At 45.4% G+C, this 23,970-nt stretch overlaps 1 protein-coding gene across 3 annotated transcripts in view; it reads right to left on the reverse strand.

Annotated features, from left to right (window-relative positions):
* The window catches only part of LOC138783896 (unconventional myosin-Ig-like), a 91,142-nt gene that overhangs the window by 30,375 nt on the left and 36,797 nt on the right, over positions 1–23,970 (reverse strand). For 2 of the 3 annotated variants that reach the window (XM_069959202.1, XM_069959203.1), the window contains 6 exons: positions 21,591–21,757; positions 21,284–21,491; positions 14,744–14,967; positions 14,149–14,293; positions 13,490–13,594; positions 9,707–9,820 (listed from right to left, as the gene is read on the reverse strand). In XM_069959202.1, the coding sequence (XP_069815303.1) occupies positions 9,707–9,820; positions 13,490–13,594; positions 14,149–14,293; positions 14,744–14,967; positions 21,284–21,491; positions 21,591–21,757 (963 nt within the window). Of the gene's footprint in view, positions 1–9,706; positions 9,821–13,489; positions 13,595–14,148; positions 14,294–14,743; positions 14,968–21,283; positions 21,492–21,590; positions 21,758–23,970 lie in introns of those variants that run through there. The other variant, XM_069959204.1, reaches the window with a different exon arrangement.

Raw genomic sequence — 23,970 nt, forward strand, 5'->3', positions numbered from 1 at the left:
ATCGTGTACCCAAAGTGTCAGCGTGTCCTTATCCTGTACCCCAAGTTTCAGTGTCATTATTGTGTACCCCAAGTGTCAGCGTGTCCTTATCCTGGACCCCTAGTGTCAGCGTGTCCTTATAATGTACCCCAAGTGTCAGCGTGTCCTTATCCTGTATCCCAAGTGTCAGCGTGTCCTTATCCTGTACCCCAAGTGTCAGGGTGTCCTTATCCTGTACCCCAAGTGTCAGCGTGTCCTTATACTGTACCCAAGTGTCAGCATGTCCTTATCCTGTACCCCAAGTGTCAGCGTGTCCTTATCCTGTACCCCAAGTGTCAGGGTGTCCTTATACTGTACCCCAAGTGTCAGGGTATCTTCATCCTGTACCCCAAGTGTCAGGGTGTCCTTATACTGTACCCCAAGTGTCAGTGTGTCCTTATCCTGTACCCCAGGTGTCAGCGTGTCCTTATCCTGTACCACAAGTGTCATTGTTCTGGATCTATAGGTTCAGCTACCAAGTTAAATGAGATTTTTATTGTTTTGTTTGTTAAGACATTCTGAGACTTTCTAATATGCTTTACACCAATATATTTAGCATTTTAAGATCTCTACTTGCTGTCAGTGAATACACATCACAGGCTAAATATCCCGCGAGTGAATGCTGCCCACAGCTGGGGGTCTGTTACAATGGAGGAAATCCTCTGTGAGGTAAAGATCAATGTCCTTTCCCGTTAATGTATCAGCCTGGAGTCATCCCTGTATATGGAGTTATTACAGCTGGAAAACTTTCCGGGAATCTCCGTGTTTTCATGAACCGCTGACTCCTGCCCCAAATATTCCAGCAACGTGCTGCAGATGATTGCACCCTCCGGGCACGGTGCAGGGATTACAGGTGACATTTACAGTAAAGTCTCCTTCCTCCTCCCAGTTGTTTGTCTGCAGTTCTCGCAGGGACGTGAATAGTCGGTGTCTGCAGAGATTAGACCCAGCGCTGCCTCAAGTTGTAGGAATTATAGTGAATATGAAGTTTGGACGTGCGCCAGGAATCGCCGATGCTGCACGTGTTCCCCCACTACACGGCCTTCCCTAATAAGATTCCGGGAGTGCGACCCAGATCTCATAGAGCGAGAAGGGACGAACATCCTGCTCCACCGTCCGTTATCAGGCTATGTTCACACACAGTAAAATAGAAGCAAAATACGACAGTAAATTGGATATAAAATGGGGCCGTATTCTGAATCTAATAAAGAGCTCTATTAAAATCTATGGAAAAACAGCTGTCTAGACTCTAGACAGTCCTCTTTGTGTCTAAGCTGATCATGCGTGATGCTGAGCTGCTGTATCTAAGCCTTTCATATGTGTATTACTGCCTACTAAGCTGCAGTATGTTGTGATACCGGATGCTGAGCTCCATTATCTAAGTTTATTATGTGTCAAACTATCTGCTGAGCTGCTGTATCTAATCCTTTTATGTGTGATACTGTCTGCTCAACTTCTCTTTCTAGGGCTATGTTCACACAACGTAAGTAAGGTATTAATTACGGCCATTGTTGCCGATTTGCAACACAGCCTTGATTAATACTTCACTTACATTGTGCTGCAGCTACAGGGAATCCTGGGGGGAGTGTATACATATACACGTCAGTTTTCTGCAGTTGCTATTCATTGAATGGCGGCCGCAGAGAACCTGTGAGTTCACACAATGAGACAGCTGAGAAAGGTGAACGCTGAAACGTCCTGTTGTATTTATGATGGATATGGATGGATATTATCTACAATAAAATTATGAAGCATTTATGGTAAGTGCCAAGATTGAACTTTTACAGTTCACATAGTGGAGCGTGCGGGCGGAGCGGCCATTGTTTGCAGTGGTCAATGCGGACGCGGGTGCACACAGATGCGCCTGCATCCGAATTCAGCAAAAATGAAGATCATCCGGCTGTTCTGTGATCCGGCCAGGTCATAGAACGTCCAGTGTTACACGCAGTGGTAACATGGCCTACGTCTGTATTGTGCTGAGCTGGAGTATCTAAGCTTATAGGAGAAGTCCGGCAAACTTTTTTATTAAAGTATTGTATTGCCCCCCAAAAGTTATACAAATCACCAATATACACTTATTATGGAAAATGCTTAAAAAGTGCTTTTTTTCCCTGCAGTTACTACTGCATCAAGGCTTCACTTCCTGGATAAAATGGTGATGTCACGACTCGACTCCCAGAGCTGTGCGGGCTGTGGCTGCTAGAGAGGATGATGGCTGGGGGGCACTGAGGGACACAGGACACTGGAGGGACACTGAGCATCCCTCTGCCATCATCCTCTCCAGCAGCCATAGCCCGCACAGCTCTGGGAGTCGAGTCGTGACATCACCATTTTATCCAGGAAGTGACGTCACCATATTATCCAGGAAGTGACATCACCATGTTATCCAGGAAGTGACATCACCATGTTATCCAGGAAGTGAAGCCTTGATGCAGAAGTGCAGGGAAAAAAGCACTTTATAAGCATTTCCCATAATAAGTGTATATTGGTGATTTGTATAACTTTTGGGGAGCAATACAATACTTTAATATAAATTTTCACTGGACTTCTCCTTTAACATGTGTACTACTCTCTGCTGACCCTGTACTGTATCTTAAGTGACACTGTCTGCAGAGCTTCTGTATCTACCATGTAAATACGTCTGATATATACACCAGGAGCCTATGGATACAACTGATGTAAACCCTTGAGTCAGCGGTGTAGCTTGAATTCATGGGGCCCCATAGAAAAAAATTTTAAGGGCCCCCCCTCCCCAACACAAAGCACTGCCCATATGATGTGGCCAAAAAAATAAAATCTCTTGTGGACACAGGCAGAATCCTGGCTGCAGCCACAAGAGTGACTGGCAGAGCAGAGAGCCAATGGCTGCTTGCTATAAAAGTCCAATGTTTTTACCTATAAGGGACCATTAGGTGCCTTATGGTTAAATACATAGGTGCAGGAACAGCCTACCTTCTGCTTAACCCCTTATGTACTGCAATGTGTAAGTGACCCTGCTGCTTGTGCTCTAAAAAAACGCTGACCGCTGCAATTTTCCTACTTGATTGCAGAAGAGGAGAACAGAGCTCAGAGGTTATTGGTGCAGTGAAGCAGAGATCTCTGCCTTCTGCTTGTTAACCCCTTTTTTGTGTTGCAGCATGTAAGTGAACATTGGGTCACTTACACACTGCAGTACATAAGGGGTTAAGCAGAAAGACTTTCTCCCCCGGGCACCCCTCCTGCATGGGCCCCATAGCAACTGCCTACCCTGCCGCTATGGTAGCTACGCCATTTCCCTAAGTCTATAGATACATCTGATGTATAAACTGGGGACCTATGGATACATGTGATGTATACACTGGAATCTATGGATACACCTGATGTATACACTGGAATCTATAGATACACCTGATGTATACCCCTGAGCCTATGGATATGTCTGATTTATACATCGGGAGCCTATGTATACGTCTGATATATACACCTGAACTTATGTCTACATCTGATGTATACACCAGAGCCTATGGATACTTCTGATTTATACACTTGGGGGGAGATTTATCAAACATGGTGTAGAGTGAAACTGGATCAGTCCCCCCTAGCAATCAATCAGATTCCAACTTTCATTTTCCAAAGAGTCTGTGAGGAATGAAAGGTGGAATCTGATTGGTTTCACTTTACACCATGTTTGATAAATTTCCCCCTTGGAGTCTGTGGATATGTCTGATGTATAGACCGGGAGCCTCTCTCAAGACTGTGTTTCATAGGCCTATGTATACATCTGATGTATACACCGGAACCTATGGATACATCTACTGTATACACTCAGCCTATGGATATGTCTGAGGTATACACCAGGAGCCTATGGATATGTCTGATGTATACACAGGAGCCTATGGATATGTCTGAAGTATACACCGGAGCCTATGAGTATGTCTGATGTATACACCGGAGCCTATGAATATGTCTAATGTATACACAGGAGCCTATGGATATGTCTGATGTATACACCGGGAGCCTATGGATATGTCTGATGTATACACAGGAGCCTATGAATATGTCTGATGTATACACAGGAGCCTATGGATATGTCTGATGTATACACCGGGAGCCTATGGATATGTCTGATGTATACACAGGAGCCTATGAATATGTCTGATGTATACACAGGAGCCTATGGATATGTCTGATGTATACACAGGGAGCCTATGGATATGTCTGATGTATACACAGGAGCCTATGAATATGTCTGATGTATACACCGGGAGCCTATGGATATGTCTGATGTATACACAGGAGCCTATGAATATGTCTGATGTATACACTGGAGCCTATGGATATGTCTGATGTATACACCGGGAGCCTATGGATATGTCTGATGTATACACAGGAGCCTATGAATATGTCTGATGTATACACCGGGAGCCTATGGATATGTCTGATGTATACACAGGAGCCTATGAATATGTCTGATGTATACACTGGAGCCTATGAATATGTCTGATGTATACACCGGGAGCCTATGGATATGTCTGATGTATACACTGGAGCCTATGAATATGTCTGATGTATACACCGGGAGCCTATGGATATGTCTGATGTATACACCGGGAGCCTATGGATATGTCTGATGTATACACAGGAGCCTATGAATATGTCTGATGTATACACTGGAGCCTATGAATATGTCTGATGTATACACCGGGAGCCTATGGATATGTCTGATGTATACACAGGAGCCTATGAATATGTCTGATGTATACACTGGAGCCTATGAATATGTCTGATGTATACACCGGGAGCCTATGGATATGTCTGATGTATACACAGGAGCCTATGAATATGTCTGATGTATACACCGGGAGCCTATGGATATGTCTGATGTATACACCGGGAGCCTCCCCCTCAGACAGAGTGTTATAGGGGCCATACTGATGCTTCTGTACAGTATTAACCATTCACCTTCCAGGACGGATGATGGGGACTGAATCATTATATACGTCATTAATAATAAAACAGACACATTTCCAAAAATAAAGGCAGGGTTAAGTGTCGGCAGAAGAGAGGTGTGAGCGTGTAGCGGCTCTGTGCGTGCCAGCCACCATAGCGCAGTGTGCGATTTTCTTACGAGGCTCAGTATGTGTCGGACCCTTATAAATAAATGATATTTGTGTTAAGAATGAATCTGGCGCCCGGGAATTTTCCCCCCTCCCTCATTTCTCAGAATTCCTGTTGTCATGACGACCGGGGGTGGAATTTATATAAAGGGAAAGTGAAAAAAGAAGAAGTAGTGACGGAGACCATTCTGCCGCCTGGCCGGGCACAGTCACCGCCACACGGAGGGCTCTGTGCTGTAATCATGTTTTATTCATGGTGCAGGGCCGCGGCATGCCAATGTGTGTCACAGGCGGGAAGCAGCTGGTGCCAGGACACTCTGCACCTCTATTACCATGTAACCTTGTATAGCAACAATAAAATAACCCTGACACTGAGTGACAACCGCAGCCGTATGAGCTCCGGAACTGAAATCAGCCTGGGCTAAAGGTGAGGTGCATGATGGGAAGAGGGCAATGGGAGCAAATAATATCCCCCAGCACTCATTGTTTAGGGTGGTCCTGCCGGAATTCCAATGGGGTTTTATCAAGGAGAGGGTATATGAGGAAGTGACCAGTCAGGACATGGCAGCTTGTTGTGTATGGGGCCCTGCTGACTGGTCATAGGGCCAATATGACCCCATCTGAAAGTGTCTAAATGATCGTCAGGACTGGGACCTGGACCAATGGAAGAAGGCAAATCACATTCTCCATCATGCGGACGGCTGGGGATGTGGGTTTCACTTACCTGGAAGAGAGATGGCACCAGGATGCATTATGGAAGAAGACAAGATGGCGGGGCAGTGTGATGGGCAATGTTCATAGAAACATAGAAGATTGTCGGCAGAAATAGACCACTGGGTCCATCTAGTCTGCCCTTTTAGTATTTCCCTTCTTATTATCTTAGGATAGACGTATATTTATGCCAGGCAGGTTTCCATTCTGTAGAATTGCCAACCATATCTTCTGGAAGTTTGTTCCAAGTATCTACTACTCTTTCAGTATGTAATATTTTCTCACGTGGCTTCTGATCTTTCCCCCAACTAACCTCTCACTGTGTCCTTTTGTTCTTGAGTTCAGCTTTTTTTTTTTTTTTAATTAAAAACACTTCCCTCCAGAACCTTATTTAGTCCTGTAACATACTTAAAGGTTTCAATAATGTCCCCTCTTTGCCTTCTTTCCTTAAGACTACAGATTCAAATCCTTAAAGGGGTTATCCAGCACTACAAAAACATGGCCACTTTTCCCCCTCTCTTGTCTCCAGATTGGGTGGGATTTCAAACTCAGTTCCATTGAAGTGAATGGAGCTTATTTGCAAACCACACCTGAACTGGAGACAAGAGAGGGAGAAAAGTTGCCATGTTTTTGTAGCGCTGGATAACCCCTTTAAGTCTTTCCTAATATGGTTTATACCCACACTTCTGTCTTCATGCAATATTTTTAAGTGTCTAGTATAGGACATGTGCCTTATTAAATATCCTGCACTTAGTCTATATTGCTACTACAGCTCACTAATACAATACCTCCAAAGAAAAAAATGCTGAAATTCCATATCCCAAAAATTAATCTTTATTGAAAAGAAATATTAAAAACAATACATATAAAAAAGAGACAAAAAACCAACATTAAAGAACAGTGGCTATCCCGGAGGAGATGATAGGTTTATGAACAAATAATATTACACATGCCCGGTCCCTGACCAATTACACTTGCACAATGCAAATAAATAGGTAATAGTGCAAAAAAAAAAAAAAAAATTCATTAAAAGGTGGTAGTAAATACTCAATATATATAATTCATTATCATATTGCACTTAACCCATAACTATTATTGACCCCAAAGGTCCTAGAGACGTAGCACAGATACCTATAGGTAAAACGTATTATGTATCCTCCGGGTCGCCACCACCCCGACGCGCGTTTCGTAGTCTTCGTCCGGGCGTCACCCCCGGGAGTATCTGACACCTCCAGGAGTATCAACCCTATTGCACACTTTTGTGTCATCAGCAAAGAGACAAACTTTACCTACCAAACCTTCTTCTATGTCATTTCCAAAGATATTAAAAAGAATAGGACCCAGAACAGACCCTTGTGGCACACCACTTGTAACCAGTCTCTGCTCGGAATATACATCATTACCAACAACCCTCTGATATCTATCCTTCAGCCAACCACAAATCCACTGAACTATCCAGGGATTAAGTCCAATTTTATCTAACTTCTCTATCAGCTCTGCTGGAGACCTTGAGTCCTGGCATCATGTGGATGTTACTGTTACCACCTACCTAACCATTGTATACACCTTCATGGAAGCAGTCTGCAGGATAAGGCCTCAGGGGCAACAATGTTCAGGAGAGAGGAAGATAACAAAGAGATCAGGGTGGTCGCCCCCAGATCTCAATCCGCTCGATCATCTGTGGGATGTGCTGGAGAAACAAGTCACATCAATGAAGGTCGCACATCAGACCGCACATTATCATCTGCTGATATCACAAAGGACATCTCAGGGCTATGAGGTCCAGGCTCTGGGGGGAGGGACACATCACAGGGCTTTGGGGTCTGGCCTCTGGAGGGGACACATCACAGGGCTATGGGGTCCAGGCTCTAGGGGGAGGGACACATCACAGGGCTTTGGGGTCCGGCCTCTGGAGGAGACACATAACAGGGCTATGGGGTCCGGCCTCTGGAGCAGACACATAACAGGGCTATGGGGTCTGGCCTCTGGAGGAGACACATAACAGGGCTATGGGGTCCGGCCTCTGGAGGGGACACATCACAGGGCTATGGGGTCCGGCCTCTGGAGCAGACACATCACAGGGCTATGGGGTCCGGCCTCTGGAGGGGACACATCACAGGGCTATAGGGTCCGGCCTCTGGAGGAGACACATAACAAGGCTATGGGGTCCGGCCTCTGGAGGAGACACATCACAGGGCTATGGGGTCCGGCCTCTGGAGGGGACACATCACAGGGCTATGGGGTCCGGCCTCTGGAGGAGACACATAACAGGGCTATGGGGTCCGGCCTCTGGAGGAGACACATCACAGGGCTATGGGGTCCGGCCTCTGGAGGAGACACATAACAGGGCTATAGGTCTGGGTTCTGGGGGGGGGGGGGAAACATCACAAGACTACGGGAAGGGGTTTTAATGTTATGGCTGAGCGGTGTATTCACTTTAACATTACATAGACATGACCAGTTCTCACCCTATAGATAATATCAGGAGACTGTTTCCCGCTCACTTACTGCCTGTAATATTTGGCGCACCAGAGACTGTACGTTTTATTATTCGCCTGATTTTCCATCATTTTTACAATACGCTCTGTTCCCGTCAGATGGGGGGCCGCCTCCCTTCCCATAATCAGACTCATAATTAGGGGGTAATTTTCCTCGGTGCGGGCTGGAGAATCAATTACTCAGGGCATTATGAAATGTCGCTGTCAGCAAATTATAAGAATATAAATTCCGTCTCCCAGCACCTGCTGCCACCATTGAGATGATTTGGGGGAAATGTAATTTCTGGTCTGGGGGAGGGGAGAACATCGACTGGCCCTACATGTATGTCGCTATATATAATTGATGCTGCAGAACGCGCTTATGAGAGGAGAATCCCTGAAGATCCATATAAAATATTTATTCTCTTTCAAAAATGTGGAAAATGCATTTCACAGAAGAGACTCCTGGTCTGAGATCAACAACCCTTTCGGCCGTGCCCCCATGATAACCCTTCCTGGCCCTTTACACTTACAGCCCATAGGTCTCATGGTAGATGGTCTGGATGCTAATTTTCTGGGGTAAGAGGAATAGTGTCCTTATGATAACACTAAGCCACCAGAGCATGGGACAGGGAGTGTTGTCATAGGTGCATGGGGAGAACATCATGTATAGCACTGATTACACTATATGGTGGTAATATTTTAGAACTATACTCACAAAGGCATTGGGGAAGATTTATCAAACATGGTGTAAAGTGAGACTGTCTCAGTTGCCCCTAGCAACCAATCAGATTCCACCTTTCATCCCTCACAGACCTTTTGGAAAACGAAAGGTGGAATCTGATTGGTTGCTAGGGGCAACTGGGCCAGTTTCACTTTACACCATGTTTGATGAATATTCCCCATTGTGTATCACTTGCTGCTTAGGCACTGTTATAATGTATGGTGGTGATGGCACTGTATGGCAGTACTATTTCAGCACTATATTTACATGGGCACTGCAACCCACAGCAGACCTCCCTGCCTTCATCCAGACATGTGGATGACAAGACGACTTCCTAGCTGCCTCACCTCTTCACTCTTGGCAGCTCATGGACAATCTAGTTGTCACATCTGACAGTCAGGTTGCTAGTCATATGTTGACAAATGAGGTTGTCAGGAGTTGTCTCCATAGCAACCAGTTTATCTATATGTGATCTCTAGCTGCTGCAAAACTACAACTCCCAGCATGCCACTGGGACTATCTGGTTGCTAGCAAAAATAGTTGTCAGGAAGTTTCTCCCTAGCAACCAGGCTGCTTCTACCTCTGTGGCAATGATGTAAAACCTGTCAAAACAGGGAGTATGCTGAGGGTTGTAGTACTTTTTCAGCAGCAGCTTTGTGTTAGCGGTCTGTGGTACTCACCGCTGTGATGGGCACAGACTTCAGGACCTTGTAGCCCTTCTTAGGCTCCAGGCGGTAGATGTGGCGGTCGGTGATGACTAGGCCTCTATCCTTACACTTATTGAAGCGATTCATCTGAAAAGTGACACAAAGAGGACAGTGAAAATGATGAACCCCCAAATATAAGACATCAGGGTTTGTCTGTACCCATAATCCTCTGCTTTGCCCAGCTGACCCAACATCTATCTCCTTCCTGATATCCTCGTGTGAGGAACAATGTGGCCATTGAATGATAATCCCATTACATTCTCTGCACGCCGCTTCCCTCAAGATGATCACATGACCCCCGCGGGGCAGAGCGGCGTTACTGGAGAGGACACCACTACCAGCTGACGCATCACCCAACACTTCTAGGGACGGCAGGAATTGCAGAGTCCAAATCAGATGTGAGGAGACGTCTATAGACTGGTTATCCCAAAGTGGATGTGGCTGCTCCGAAGGCAGTATCACATGATAGGCTTAGATACAGAACCCTGACAGACAGATTAGGTACAGAACCTCAGTGTATCACACAACATAGGATTAGATACAGCAAACCAAACAGAATGACACATGATAGGATTAGATAGTCTGCAGCTAAGCAGACAGTGTCACACTGGCACAGATGGCACTATACAACAGGTACAGTATTCCACTTTATAGGTACAGGATGGCAGCCTTGTAATATTATATTTTTCAAGAAAAGCATCAATACCTCCCTTGAACGTATTTAATGAATTGGCCATGACAACATCATGTGGCAGAGAATTTCATAGTCTCACAGCTCATACAGTAAAGATTCCGCAATGCTGATGGTGAAATCTTTGCGGAAACGTTGAGGAAATATAGTAATATACAGGCACCGTATGGCACTATATAGGCCAGATATCATAATATACAGGCACAGTATGGCAATATACAGGCATGGAATAGCACTATATAGGCCACGTATAGTAATATACAGGCACTGTATGGCACTGTATAGGCCAAGTATAGTAATATACAGGCACAGAATAGCACTATATAGGCCAAGTATAGTAATATACAGGCACAATATGGCAATATACAGGTACAGTATAGTATTATACAAGCCCAGTGTGGCACTATATAGGCGAAGTATAGTAATATACAGGCACCATATAGGCCACGTATCATAATATACAGGCACAGTATGGCAATATACAGGTACAGTATAGTATTATACAGGCACAGTATGGCACTATATAGCCAACGTATAGTAATATACAGGCACAGTATGGCAATATAAGGGTACAGTATAGTATTAAACAGGCACAGTATGGCACTATATAGGCCAATTATAGTAATATATAGGCGCAATATATAGATACAGTATAGTAATATATCGGCACTGTCTGGCATTATATAGGCAAAGTATAATAATATACAGGCACAGTATGGCAATATACAGGTACAGTATAGTATTATACTGTACCTGTATATTGCCATACTGTGCCTGTATATTAAACAGGTACAGTATAGTATTATACAGGCACAGTATGGCACTGTATAGGAAAAGTATAGTATTAGACAGGCACAGTATGGCACTATATAGGCAGAGTAAAGTATTAGACAGGCACCGTATGGCACTATATAGGCAGAGTATAGTATTAGACAGGCACAATATAGTATTATACAGGCACAATATAGTATTATACAGGCACAGCATGGCACTATATAGGCAGAGTATAGTATTAGACAGGCACAATATAGTATTATACAGGCACAGCATGGCACTATATAGGCAGAGTATAGTATCAGACAGGCACAATATAGTATTATACAAGCACAGCATGGCACTACATAGGCAGAGTATAGTATTAGAAAGGCACAGTATGGCACTATATGGGCACTGTTTATGAGCACTATATGGCACACTCAGGGCAACAGCTATGTCTCTATATTCTGGATAATGTTTGGCACATTGTGGGCAACTGTAACACTGTCTATGGACAGCATGGTAGTCTGGCTACTATATGGCACCACGTGACACTACTGTGTGTGCACTACCCAGAGATGGTGTGACCATGTGGCAGAATATATGTACATGTAGACTTGGAGCTAAAGTCTGAGAAGTATCCTGTACCACACTTTTGTGGTTTGCCATTTTCCCTCGAACACAGTGACCTGTGTATTAGGTGACGCCATGTTTAGCGGTGACACTCTGTATATAGCACGCCATAGGGGTGTGTGGGCTGAGCCCCCCGCCTGCGCTGCTTTCTTAGTTTGGTGACGCAAGTAACAAGCTATTATTATTGATCATTCTGCTTTTTCTTCATGTGATCTTATTGACCCCGGAGTAGCAGATCATGAGTCATAAGAAAACCAGTGAATGTACTCTTTTATAGTCATAAAGGTTTACACAGTACCAAATATAGACTACGCCATACGCCAACTCTTACAGGATGCACAAAAGCCTGGTTAATGCGCAACTTCAAGGTAAAATTAAGAAGAGCACATCCAGGAAGGTGAGATATGTGGAGCTGTTTGCAGGTTATTCACACATACATAAATACATAGATAGTACTCTCCCAACTAATCCATACCCCCACCCCCCTCCATCATATACCCTAACTTGTAAGCCTTACCAATGATGCTACTATAGGAAAAGGGGGAATATTTCAGCTAGAAAAATAGATGAGAGAGATAGAGATAGATAGATAGATAGATAGATAGATAGATAGATAGATAGATAGATAGATAGATAGATAGATAGGAGATAGATAGATGGATAGATAGATAGATAGGAGATAGATAGATAGATAGATAGATAGATAGATAGATAGATAGATAGGAGATAGATAGATAAGAGATAGAGAGGAGATAGATAGATAGATAGATAGATAGATAGATAGATAGATAGATAGATAGATAGATAGTCTCATACATTTCCTATGTTACAGTGGTGCAGCCGAGACTTTCAGCACCATGGACAGTGATGGACACCGCAGTCTCCGGTACAGTTAGTATCACATACATTACCAGCTGTCTCACTCCTTTCTGGTCTCATGTCCCTCATGTCTCTCCTCCTCTCAGTGATTGTTGATGTATATGGAGCCCAGTCACCTCACAGGCATCCCCCTGCTGTACACTACAGCATATCTTCTTCTACATTACATCCTCCCTGCTGTACACTACAGCATATCTTCTTCTACATTACATCCTCCCTGCTGTACACTACAGCACCTCTCCACCCGACATCCTCCCTGCTGTACACTACAGCACCTCTCCACCCTACATCCTCCCTGCTATACACTACAGCACCTCTCCACCCTACATCCTCCCTGCTATACACTACAGCTCCCCTCCACCCTACATCCTCCCTGCTATACACTACAGCACCTCTCCACCCTACATCCTACCTGCTGTACACTGCAGCACCTTTCCATCCTACATCCTCCCTGCTGTACACTACAGCTCCCCTCCACCCTACATTCTCCCCGCTGTACACTATAGCTCCCCTCCACCCTACATCCTCCCCACTGTACACTACAGCACCTCTCCACCCTACATCCTCCCTGCTGTACACTACAGCTCCCCTCCACCCTACATCCTCCCTGCTATACACTACAGCACCTTTCCACCCTACATCCTCCCTGCTCCACACTACACATGGGCCATACAGCTCCTGGGTGATGATGCCACATGGAGCAGTGTCTTACTATGATGCATTATGGAATTATCCAGTGCAGAGTTCTGGAAATATTCACATATTACAGATACATGATAAGTGAGGGTGACACTCACCTTGCGGATGTGACAGGAAAACAGGACGGAGCTGTGGCCATCTTTTTTCCTTAGGGCCTCAAGTGATTTCTGGAAGTGATCAGCTCCAACTGGATTCTCTAATTCCTGCAGAGAGAGAGAGAGAGAGAAATAGCAGAGATCAGTGCAGGAGACCATTGGGTATATAACACTGTGAACACCAATGAGGTGGTATATAAGACTATGGGCACCAATGAGGGGGCATATAAGACTATGAGCATCAATGAGGGGGTATACAATACTATGAGGTCCAATGAAGGGGTATATAACACTGTGAGCACCAATGAAGGGGTATATAACACTAAGCTCCAACTGGATTCTCTGCTTCCTGCAGAGAGAGAGAGAGAGAGAGAAATAGCAGAGATCAGTGCAGGAGGCCATTGGGTATACAAGACTATGAGCTCCAGTGAGGGGCATATAAGACTATGGGCACCAATGAGGGGGTATATAGGACTATGGGCATCAATGAGGGGGTACATAGGACTATGGGCATCAATAAGGGGATATATAACACTATGATCCCCTCAGTCACATATGTGAATAGTAGTGTAATTAACGTGGGTGATTGTTGGGGGTCTTAGTACAGAATGGCACCGGTGACCAGACAGTGTACCGCTGATCCCCACACCCGGAGGACTCACACAGGACAGGTAGTTCTGCTTCCAGGGCCGCTGGTAGCCGATGTCTGTGCGCAGATCCTGCAGCGATTCCATTGCACAAACCTTACATCTGATCTGCCACATCTGAGAGGGCGGAATATTCTTCACTATCTTTGTGGCCCTCCATCTGCAGGAAGAAGCAGAAACACAATGGATGGATTAACAATACAGGAAAACTCTACAGCAAGACATAGGGACCTACATAGCTATAATCTGCCAGTGCATGTGACACTGTCAGTGCTTGCCATAATACACCAAGATCTATCTATCTATCTATTTATCTATCTATCTATCTATTATCCTATCTATCTATCTATCTATCTATCTCAAATCTATCTATCTATCTATATCCTATCTACCCATCTCATATCCTATCTATCTATCATCTATCAATCTATCTATCTATCTATCTATCTATCTATCTGTGTCTGTCTGTCTCTCTATCTAGTGTAATGTTAGTGAAGGTGAAGTGTTACAGCGTTCTTCCTCCTTACAGTATGTGTAACTGTATAATAGTGGATGGTGGAGCTTCCCTTTACATCCTTATAAGTCCCATGATGCCGTCATTCACACTAACCTTCTGTGCAGGCTCTTGCAGATATCCTGGAACTGCTCCAGCACAGCAGGCGGCTCTGGCCACTCCACACTTTTGCCGTAGTCCTCCATCTCTCGGACATTCTGGAACAGCCGCACTATCTCCATCAGGTGGGAGCGCACCTTATAGCACTTGTAGAAGCTCATGATCTTATAGATGGCTCTCAGCCGCTTATAGCGCCACCGTGCCAGGGTGCCCCTCCAGAGCTGCAGGGACAGGAAGGGAAAGCATCAGAAATGGAGGCCCAGATACCTGCAGGAGGACAGTGGGACATCCAGACCTCCAGATGCAGATCAGACATAACATACATAGTGGGATCCTAACCCATAGGCTGCTGATCCTAACCCATAGGTTGTTGATCCTAACCTATAGGCTGCTGATCCTCACCCATAGGCTGCTGATCCTAAAACCATAGACAGCTGAACCTAACCCATAGACTGCTGATCCTAACCCATAGGTTGTTGATCCTAACCTATAGGCTACTGATCCTAACCTATAGGCTACTGATCCTAACCCATAGGCTGCTCATCCTAACCTATAGGCTGCTCATCCTAACCTATAGGCTGCTCATCCTAAACCATAGGCTGCTCATCCTAAACCATAGGCAGTTCATCCTAAACCATAGGCTGCTCATTCTAACCCATAGGCTAATGATCCTAACCCATAGGCTGCTGATCCTAACCCATAGGCTGCTCATCCTAACCTATAGGCTGCTCATCCTAAACCATAGGCTGCTCATCCTAACCCATAGGCTACTGATCCTAACCCATAGGCTGCTCATCCTAACCCATAGGCTACTCATCCTAACCCATAGGCTACTGATCCTAACCTATAGGCTGCTCATCCTAAACCATAGGCTGCTCATCCTAACCTATAGGCTACTGATCCTAACCCATAGGCTGCTCATCCTAACCCATAGGCTACTCATCCTAACCCATAGGCTACTGATCCTAACCTATAGGCTGCTCATCCTAAACCATAGGCTGCTCATCCTAACCCATAGGCTGCTCATCCTAACCCATAGGCTACTGATCCTAACCCATAGGCTACTGATCCTAAACCATAGGCTGCTCATCCTAACCTATAGGCTGCTCATCCTAAACCATAGGCTGCTCATCCTAACCCATAGGCTGCTCATCCTAACCCATAGGCTACTGATCCTAACCCATAGGCTACTGATCCTAAACCATAGGCTGCTCATCCTAACCCATAGGCTGCTGATCCTAACCCATAGGCTGCTCATCCTAACCTATAGGCTGCTCATCCTAAACCATAGGCTGCTCATCCTAACCCATAGGCTACTGATCCTAACCCATAGGCTGCTCATCCTAACCCATAGGCTACTCATCCTAACCCATAGGCTACTGATCCTAACCTATAGGCTGCTCATCCTAAACCATAGGCTGCTCATCCTAACCTATAGGCTACTGATCCTAACCCATAGGCTGCTCATCCTAACCCATAGGCTACTCATCCTAACCCATAGGCTACTGATCCTAACCTATAGGCTGCTCATCCTAAACCATAGGCTGCTCATCCTAACCCATAGGCTGCTCATCCTAACCCATAGGCTACTGATCCTAACCCATAGGCTACTGATCCTAAACCATAGGCTGCTCATCCTAACCTATAGGCTGCTCATCCTAAACCATAGGCTGCTCATTCTAACCCATAGGCTACTGATCCTAACCTATAGGCTGCTCATCCTAACCCATAGGCTGCTCATCCTAACCTATAGGCTGCTCATCCTAACCCATAGGCTGCTGATCCTAACATATAGGCTGCTGATCCTAACATATAGGCTGCTCATCCTAACATATAGGCTGCTCATCCTAACATATAGGCTGCTCATCCTAACCCATAGGCTGCTGATCCTAAAACCATAGACTGCTGATCCTAACCCATAGGCTGCTGATCCTAACCCATAGGCTGCTGATCCTAACCCAGGACGAATGGGGAAGTGATGCTGGAATTGTAGGGGGACACATGTATAGTTGACCTTCCATTAGATTCCAGGTATTGGTGATGGGTGCTGTGGGGGTCTGCAGTGGCCCCTAGTCACATCTATACAGAGCTGCTTCCTACAGACACATTACAGGGTTTTGCTCATCCAGGGATCAGACATATTTACAGCTATAAAATATCAGGTTTCTATGGCGTACGGAGAATTCATCACTATATATAGAATCTGGTTCTTGAGATGCTCCCACGCGCCCCGATCCCTACAGGACAAGAGTGACGCACAGAGCAGACCCCATCAATATAATGGCTACAAGGCAGCACTACCCCAACATGTGCCCGAGAATGGGGTAACCACTGAAGAGCCCTGCAAGCACCATGTTATGTTACTGTCTGCTTATCTGCAACATGGCGGAAGGGAGTCCCACCCTTGGCAGGTCTCAAAGGGATGCATAGCTGACTGGGCATGATGGGAGTTGTAGTTTCACAACAGCAGAAGAGCCACAGGGCTAGAGATTGAGTTAGGTTGCTGTATTAGAACTGCCAGGCGCAACTATTACACTAAGTGCCTCTATGTGAGAACAGCTAAGCATTGTGCACTTGTAACTATGCTGCCTGTAACCACAAAGCTGGTGGTGTCTCCTGAGTAAAGTGCTGATGATGAGGTGTGCGTGTCTCCTCATGGAGTGGTCACCATTAGGCCTCTCGCAATCCTCCAAAACACTAAGGGGGAATTTATCAAACCTTATACCAGAAAACTAGTGTAAAAACTCACATATTGTGCAATAAAAGCAGCATATAAGTGACTGCTCAAACATTCTCCCTAAAACTACTCAGAAAAGTCACATAAGGCAAAGAAGACAGACGATACACAATGGGATTACGTGATATCACAGTCTGCGGATCTCAAGCGCAGTCAGTGTCACATGACCCAGTGCCCCCGCCCCCTGGAATAAGACAATGCTCCATATACGTGAATAATCCTTCCTGACGGGCGGCTGCCGCTGCCTCCGCCACTCTGATCAGACCTGACAGGAGGTTTCTATTCCTTATAAATACACTGAGCCCAGTCCCCCTCCCCGGACCCCCGCCCTTACACCTTCACCCCTTCCTGGAGATGATTTACCCCGAGGGAGGATTTGGGGGACGCACAGAGCGGGATAAATCAGCGCTGACATCTCTGAGCAGAGAATCTAGAACCCAATGTATCTGCTTTTATTGTGTCTGCTGGAAGCACAGCGGGCGCGATGCTCTGCAGCCAACAACCAACAAGCAAAAAATACATGGGGGAGATTTATCAAACATGGTGTACAGTGAAACTGGCTCAGTTGCCCCTAGCAACCAAACAGATTCCACTTTTCATTCCGCACAGACTGTTTGGAAAATGAAAGGTGGAATCTGATTGGTTGCTAGGGGCAACTGAGCCAGTTTCACTTTACACCATGTTTGATAAATCTCCCCCATGATTTCTAGAAGGTGTCACCCACAGAGCTGACAATCTAATCAGTAACCAGCCTCCAGCTGAGCGCATTTTTAGGCCATGTTCATATTGCGTAAAACACAGAACGGCCGGTGTTACTTGAGAGCATCCCAGCCGGTACTGTAGTATGTGTATACTAGTTGTATGTGTATACGCTGCAGCTGGGATTCCATTCATTCAAATACAATGAATGTTTAGCATAAATCAAGGCCGTTGTCGCAAATTGCAACAACGGACGTGATTTATGTTAAACATACTGTACATCGTGTGAACATGGCCTCACACTGTATGAGAAGTAGTCCTACAAGTGTTATCAGAGACAGCGCCTCCTGGTGGATGCAGGATAGTGGGGGAGTCATTGCAAGCGGCATCAACTACATAACACAAGGGGAAAACAAGCAGATGGAAGATGGTTTCAATGAGTGATTGGTATTGGAAACAGTCATCAAGCAGGTGTTCTGTAATGCAAAAGGCATATGTCTGCATAGAGACTGGTGTAAAGTTTAAAATAAGCAGAGCAGAATAGTGAGTGCAACTCTGAAGTATAATACAGGATGTAACTTAGGATCAGTACAGGATAAATAATGTAATATAATGTAATGTAATGTACACAGTGACCCCACCAGCAAAACAGTGAGTGCAGCTCTAGAGTATAATACAGGATGTAACTCATGATCAGTACAGGATCAGTAATGTCATGTATGCACACAGTGACCCCACCAGCAGAATAGTGAGTGCAGCTCTGGAGTATAATACAGGATGTAACTCAGGATAAGTAATGTAATGTATGTACACAGTGACCTCACCAGCAGAATAGTGAGTGCAGCTCTGGGGTATAATGGAGCTGTCAGGAAACCCACAGAACATCTATAGCAGAGACCTATAAGGAATTGCTATGTATGTAGTCCTTCTATTTCCTAACCTGCAGCTTGTTTGGTAAGGATGAGCCTGGAATAAGCCGGGATTAACTTTGCTCCATCACTAAATCCTCCTGAACGTCAGAGATTTTCTCATAGACTTAGTACAAGCTCAAACTTCATCCCGTCCCCTTCTCCTGTCTATAGGGCCATCCTGACAGATCAACACTGATCTGTATACTGCCCCCACAGGAGATCCACTGCTATTGCTGGGGGAAGCTGCAGGGGGCATCACGGTAGCTCTGTGTACTGGGAATAGTGGGATCCCCCTTTATGTCATCTAACTGGCTCAACAGAATATATGGAAAGTCCCCCCTTTATAGCATCCCTGTGGACGCACAGCAACCAGTGACTGCACCTGCTTCTCCTCCGCCGGCGCGTTACACGGATTATCTGAGGACAGAGACGGGTAACAATACACACATGTTCTGTCCCTGGAGCAGCTGCAGGGGAAACATGTGTGTGCCTGGGATACACTGCACCAGAAACTCAGCAATAATAGGATCCAGGATGATAAGGATCGGTATGATCTTCCATTATTGGTCCCATATGAGGCGATCACCTAGCTTTCTACACACCCTGCACACCATATAGTCCTGCACTGTTATGTCATGTTACACTGCTCGCTGCTTTACTCATTCCTCTACTGTCCTGGAATTTTAAACATGAACCAGAAGGCTCAGGATGAACTAAGCTGTTTACAGAGAACCGACACCTATACTGTATATAGTATCAACATATGGATATTACTCCAGTGAGTGCAGGCTTTCTCTATCAAGAAGTATTGTCCCAGAGGGCTCACCCCAGCACCCTAACACTGTGCTGTGTTCACATTGGGGTAAGGCTGTTGCCAAGCAAATACAGGGCCACATGTGGGCCCCAGATGACAGATCTAAGGATGCCAGACACATTCCTAAATACAATGCTTATGAAGTACAAAGATGCAGGAACATGGAGGACATTGCAGGCATTACAGTCAGAACTCCCAGATCTCTGCCAGTCTATCACTGTATACTCTGTAAAGAACTCCGCCTGTATACTGCCATATAGTGCCCACATATCATCAAACCAGTACTGATATAGAATCAGCCTGCATTCACAGTGTCATAGTGTGCCCATATAGAGATATACTGAGCCTAGATAGCGCCAAACTGGCTTATACATTGCTCAAACCATGTCATATTGTGCCCATTATAATGGATTATAGTGCCCTACCATGCCCATATAGCTCCCATTTACATCCTACCAAGCCTATATAGTGCCCATTTACATCCTACCATGCCCATATAGTTCCCATTTACATCCTACCATGCTCATATAGTGCCCATTTACATCCTACCATGCCCATATAGTTCCCATTTACATCCTACCATGCTCATATAGTGCCCATTTACATCCTACCATGCCTATATAGTGCCCATATACATCCTACCATGCCTATATAGTGCCCATTTACATCCTACCATGCCTATATAGTGCCCATTTACATCCTACCTGGCCTATATAGTGCCCATTTACATCCTACCATGCCTATATAGTGCCCATTTACATCCTACCATGCCTATATAGTGCCTATTTACATTCTACCATGCCCCTATAGTGCCCATTTACATCCTACCATGCCCATTTACATCCTACCATGCCTATATAGTGCCCATTTACATCCTACCATGCCCATATACATCCTACCATGCCTATATAGTGCCCATTTACATCCTACTATGCCCATATAGTGCCCATTTACATTATACCATGCCCATATAGTGCCCATTTACATCCTACTATGCCCATATACATCCTACCATGCCTATATAGTGCCCATTTACATCCTACCATGCCTATATAGTGCCCATTTACATCCTACCATGCCTATATAGTGCCCATTTACATCCTACCATGTCCATATAGTGCCCATTTACATTAAACCCTGCCCATATAGTGCCCATTTACAACCTACTATGCCCATATACATCGTACCATGCCTATATAGTGCCCATTTACATCCTACTATGTCTATATAGTGCCCACTTACTTTCTACCATGCTCATATAGTGCCCAGGGTCACCCAGACAGAACAGACATTGCCTGCCTCATCCTCCTCTCTCGGTAGAGGCTGGTAACACTACTCATGGTTTGCTGAAGGTGCCTGTGTCTGTGGCGTCTCACCTTCTGGATCAGCAGCACAATGATGGGGATTAGCTGCCCCCGCTCTTGTTCCAGGCTGAACAATGTCTGCGGGGTACGGATGAAGACCTTTGTGTATCCGTAAGCCACGTCGTCCTGGAACTCGTGCTGCTCAATCAGAGCTCTGGTGGCCTCCATGTCAGAATCCATCAGGTGATTGGGCCATGTGTATTCACAGGTCATCTTGTACCTGTCAGATAGATTATATGTTATCATATGACACTGGACATTGTAAACTTATATAGCCTATACGGCTTCCACCTATGTTAGTACCCCCCTGCCCTCACACCTGAGTAGAAATCTGTCATAGGGTTGTCTATAGGCAAATCCAGCCCTTCGGACTCGTACGTTCTCCAGGAGCCCCAAATATTCCACCTGGTGGAGACACCGGCGGTCGTCAAAGAGAATGGGAGACTTCTGGTCATTGGGCTTGATACAACGAACATAATACGGCTCCTGAAATATAAAGGGAAAAAGATCCAACAAATCTTTAAATCTCACAGATACAGACAAAAGCTCAGAATCATCCACCACTAGAGGCAGCTGTATAAGTCTGTATGCAGTGAGCTCCCCCTAGTGGTGGCAGCTGGCAGACAAAATGTTGTCTTCTGTTGTCCCTCTATGTTCTGTAATAGGGATTTGGAACTTTGCATCAGTAAAACAGAGCTCTGATTCTTTTAAAGAAAACTCCAAATACAAAATTTTGGAGTCTACAACAGACATATTTTCTGATGACCGACAATGTCACAATCCTGCTCCTGCATGGTCTCCACCCCAGATCACAGCATGATCACTGCTCCCTGACAGATCACCTCTATGACCACCCTGGCTCCACCCAATAATAGAGCAATTACACCAAGGTATTCCCTGTGTAGTACCTTCTAGGTTTTGACATGGCTTTTTTTCCTGGCTTTTAGCCTCACTGCTGTCTGCCCTGACCTTCAGCTTTTTAAAGGGATTCTCCAGGTTTAGGAAAACATGGCTGCTTTTTTCCAAAATGTTTGGTTCTCAGTTTACAGCTCAGTTCTATTGAATTGAATAGAGCTGAGTTGTAATACTACACACAGCGTAAGGACAAGGGTCGATGGATCTCTGCCCTTACCTTCTGTCCGTTACCCATGACAACTAAACTCTGCCTGCCCCGACCCTCTGCCTGTTACCCTTGATGACAGATCTCTGCCCCTTCACCCTGTTACCTATGATGCTCATACTCTACCTGCCCAGACCTATTGCCTGCTACTGCAATGACCATCCTCTGCCTGTCCTGCCTGCCATCCATGAGGACGGAAATCTACCTGATCTGACCTGCTTTGTGTTACCTATGACAACCTACGTCTATCTCCCTGGCCTGCTGACCTGTGCCTGGCCTGACCTCTTGCCTGTTATCTTTGATTACAGAACGTTGCCTACCTGCCCTTCTGCCTGTTAGCCATGATGCCTGCCCTGACCTAATACCTTGCAGGTGAACCCCCTAGGTTACAGGTGAACCACCTAGATTCATGAATATGACCCGGCGGATTTCCCCCCACTGTGATGTCACCACCTGCTCTATATATAGTGTGTGAGGAGCGGGCAGGTAACTGAGCACCCCCCCATGTCCCCTCATCCCTGCGATGTCAATGTCAGGAATGTGACGGAGTAATGAACTCCTCAGCACCAGGGAGAAGAACATTCTACTGAATTATTTAGCGCAGGTTTGGCAGATGGACTAATTCTGCCAAGTTATCACACTTTAAGGCTTTCGGAGCGTGTTCTGTCACCTCACACCGCGCCACCCGGGCAGGAACGAGCCAATGAAGAGACTTCTGTAAACCGCAGAATATTCAATGAACTTCACTAAGTCACCTTTGAAAGTGTCAGGAAACCGAGAACTTGTAAAGATCCCGCCACGTGTAAAGTCATGTGACTGCGGTCAGGAGAGGCTCGGAAAATTGGACAAGGATGTGACTGTGACAATCAGAGATGATATAAAAGCTGTCACATCATTATAGCATAACAGTGATATCATACAGGGGGTGGGGCTGTGACTACCTCTCTGTACCCATGATATAAGGGCTGGTTGTCAGCAGCAATAGATGAATAGCTGTTCCTGTAGTATAAGGTGTGTAGATCTCATGTCAGATCACATCATTATATTATATCAGTGATGTCATACAGGGGGCGGGCTGTGACTACCTCTCTATACACATGATATAGGGGCTGGTTGTCAGCAGTAATAGATGAATAGCTGTTCCCGTAGTATAAAATGCGTGGATCTCTTGTCTGATCACATGTCATTAAATTATATATCATTGATGACGTACAGAGGGCAGGGCTGTGACTAGTTGCTATGTTTTTCTACAGATTTGTGCTCCTGTTATTTCTATAGGCCCTATTCCACCAACAGATCTGACGACAGATTATCTGCCAAAGATTTGAAGCCAAACTCAGGTGTGGATTGGAAAAGAGGAAAAATCCAGTCTTTCCTTTATGACCTGATCTGTGTTTATAGCAGGGCCGTCTTATCCATTGGGCCCTCTGTCACCTGTATTTTTAGCTTTATAAGACGCACTTATAAAACTAAGTGCGTCCTATAAAGCGAAGACGGCTTCCAAGCAGTGCTGAGCACCGCAAGGAAGCCGTCCCGCCCGCCCCCTCTATTGCCGCTCACTATGCATATGCATAGTCAG

This window comes from Dendropsophus ebraccatus, chromosome 2 (assembly GCF_027789765.1).
Source record: "Dendropsophus ebraccatus isolate aDenEbr1 chromosome 2, aDenEbr1.pat, whole genome shotgun sequence".
In the NCBI taxonomy this organism is placed as follows: Eukaryota; Metazoa; Chordata; class Amphibia; order Anura; family Hylidae; genus Dendropsophus; species Dendropsophus ebraccatus.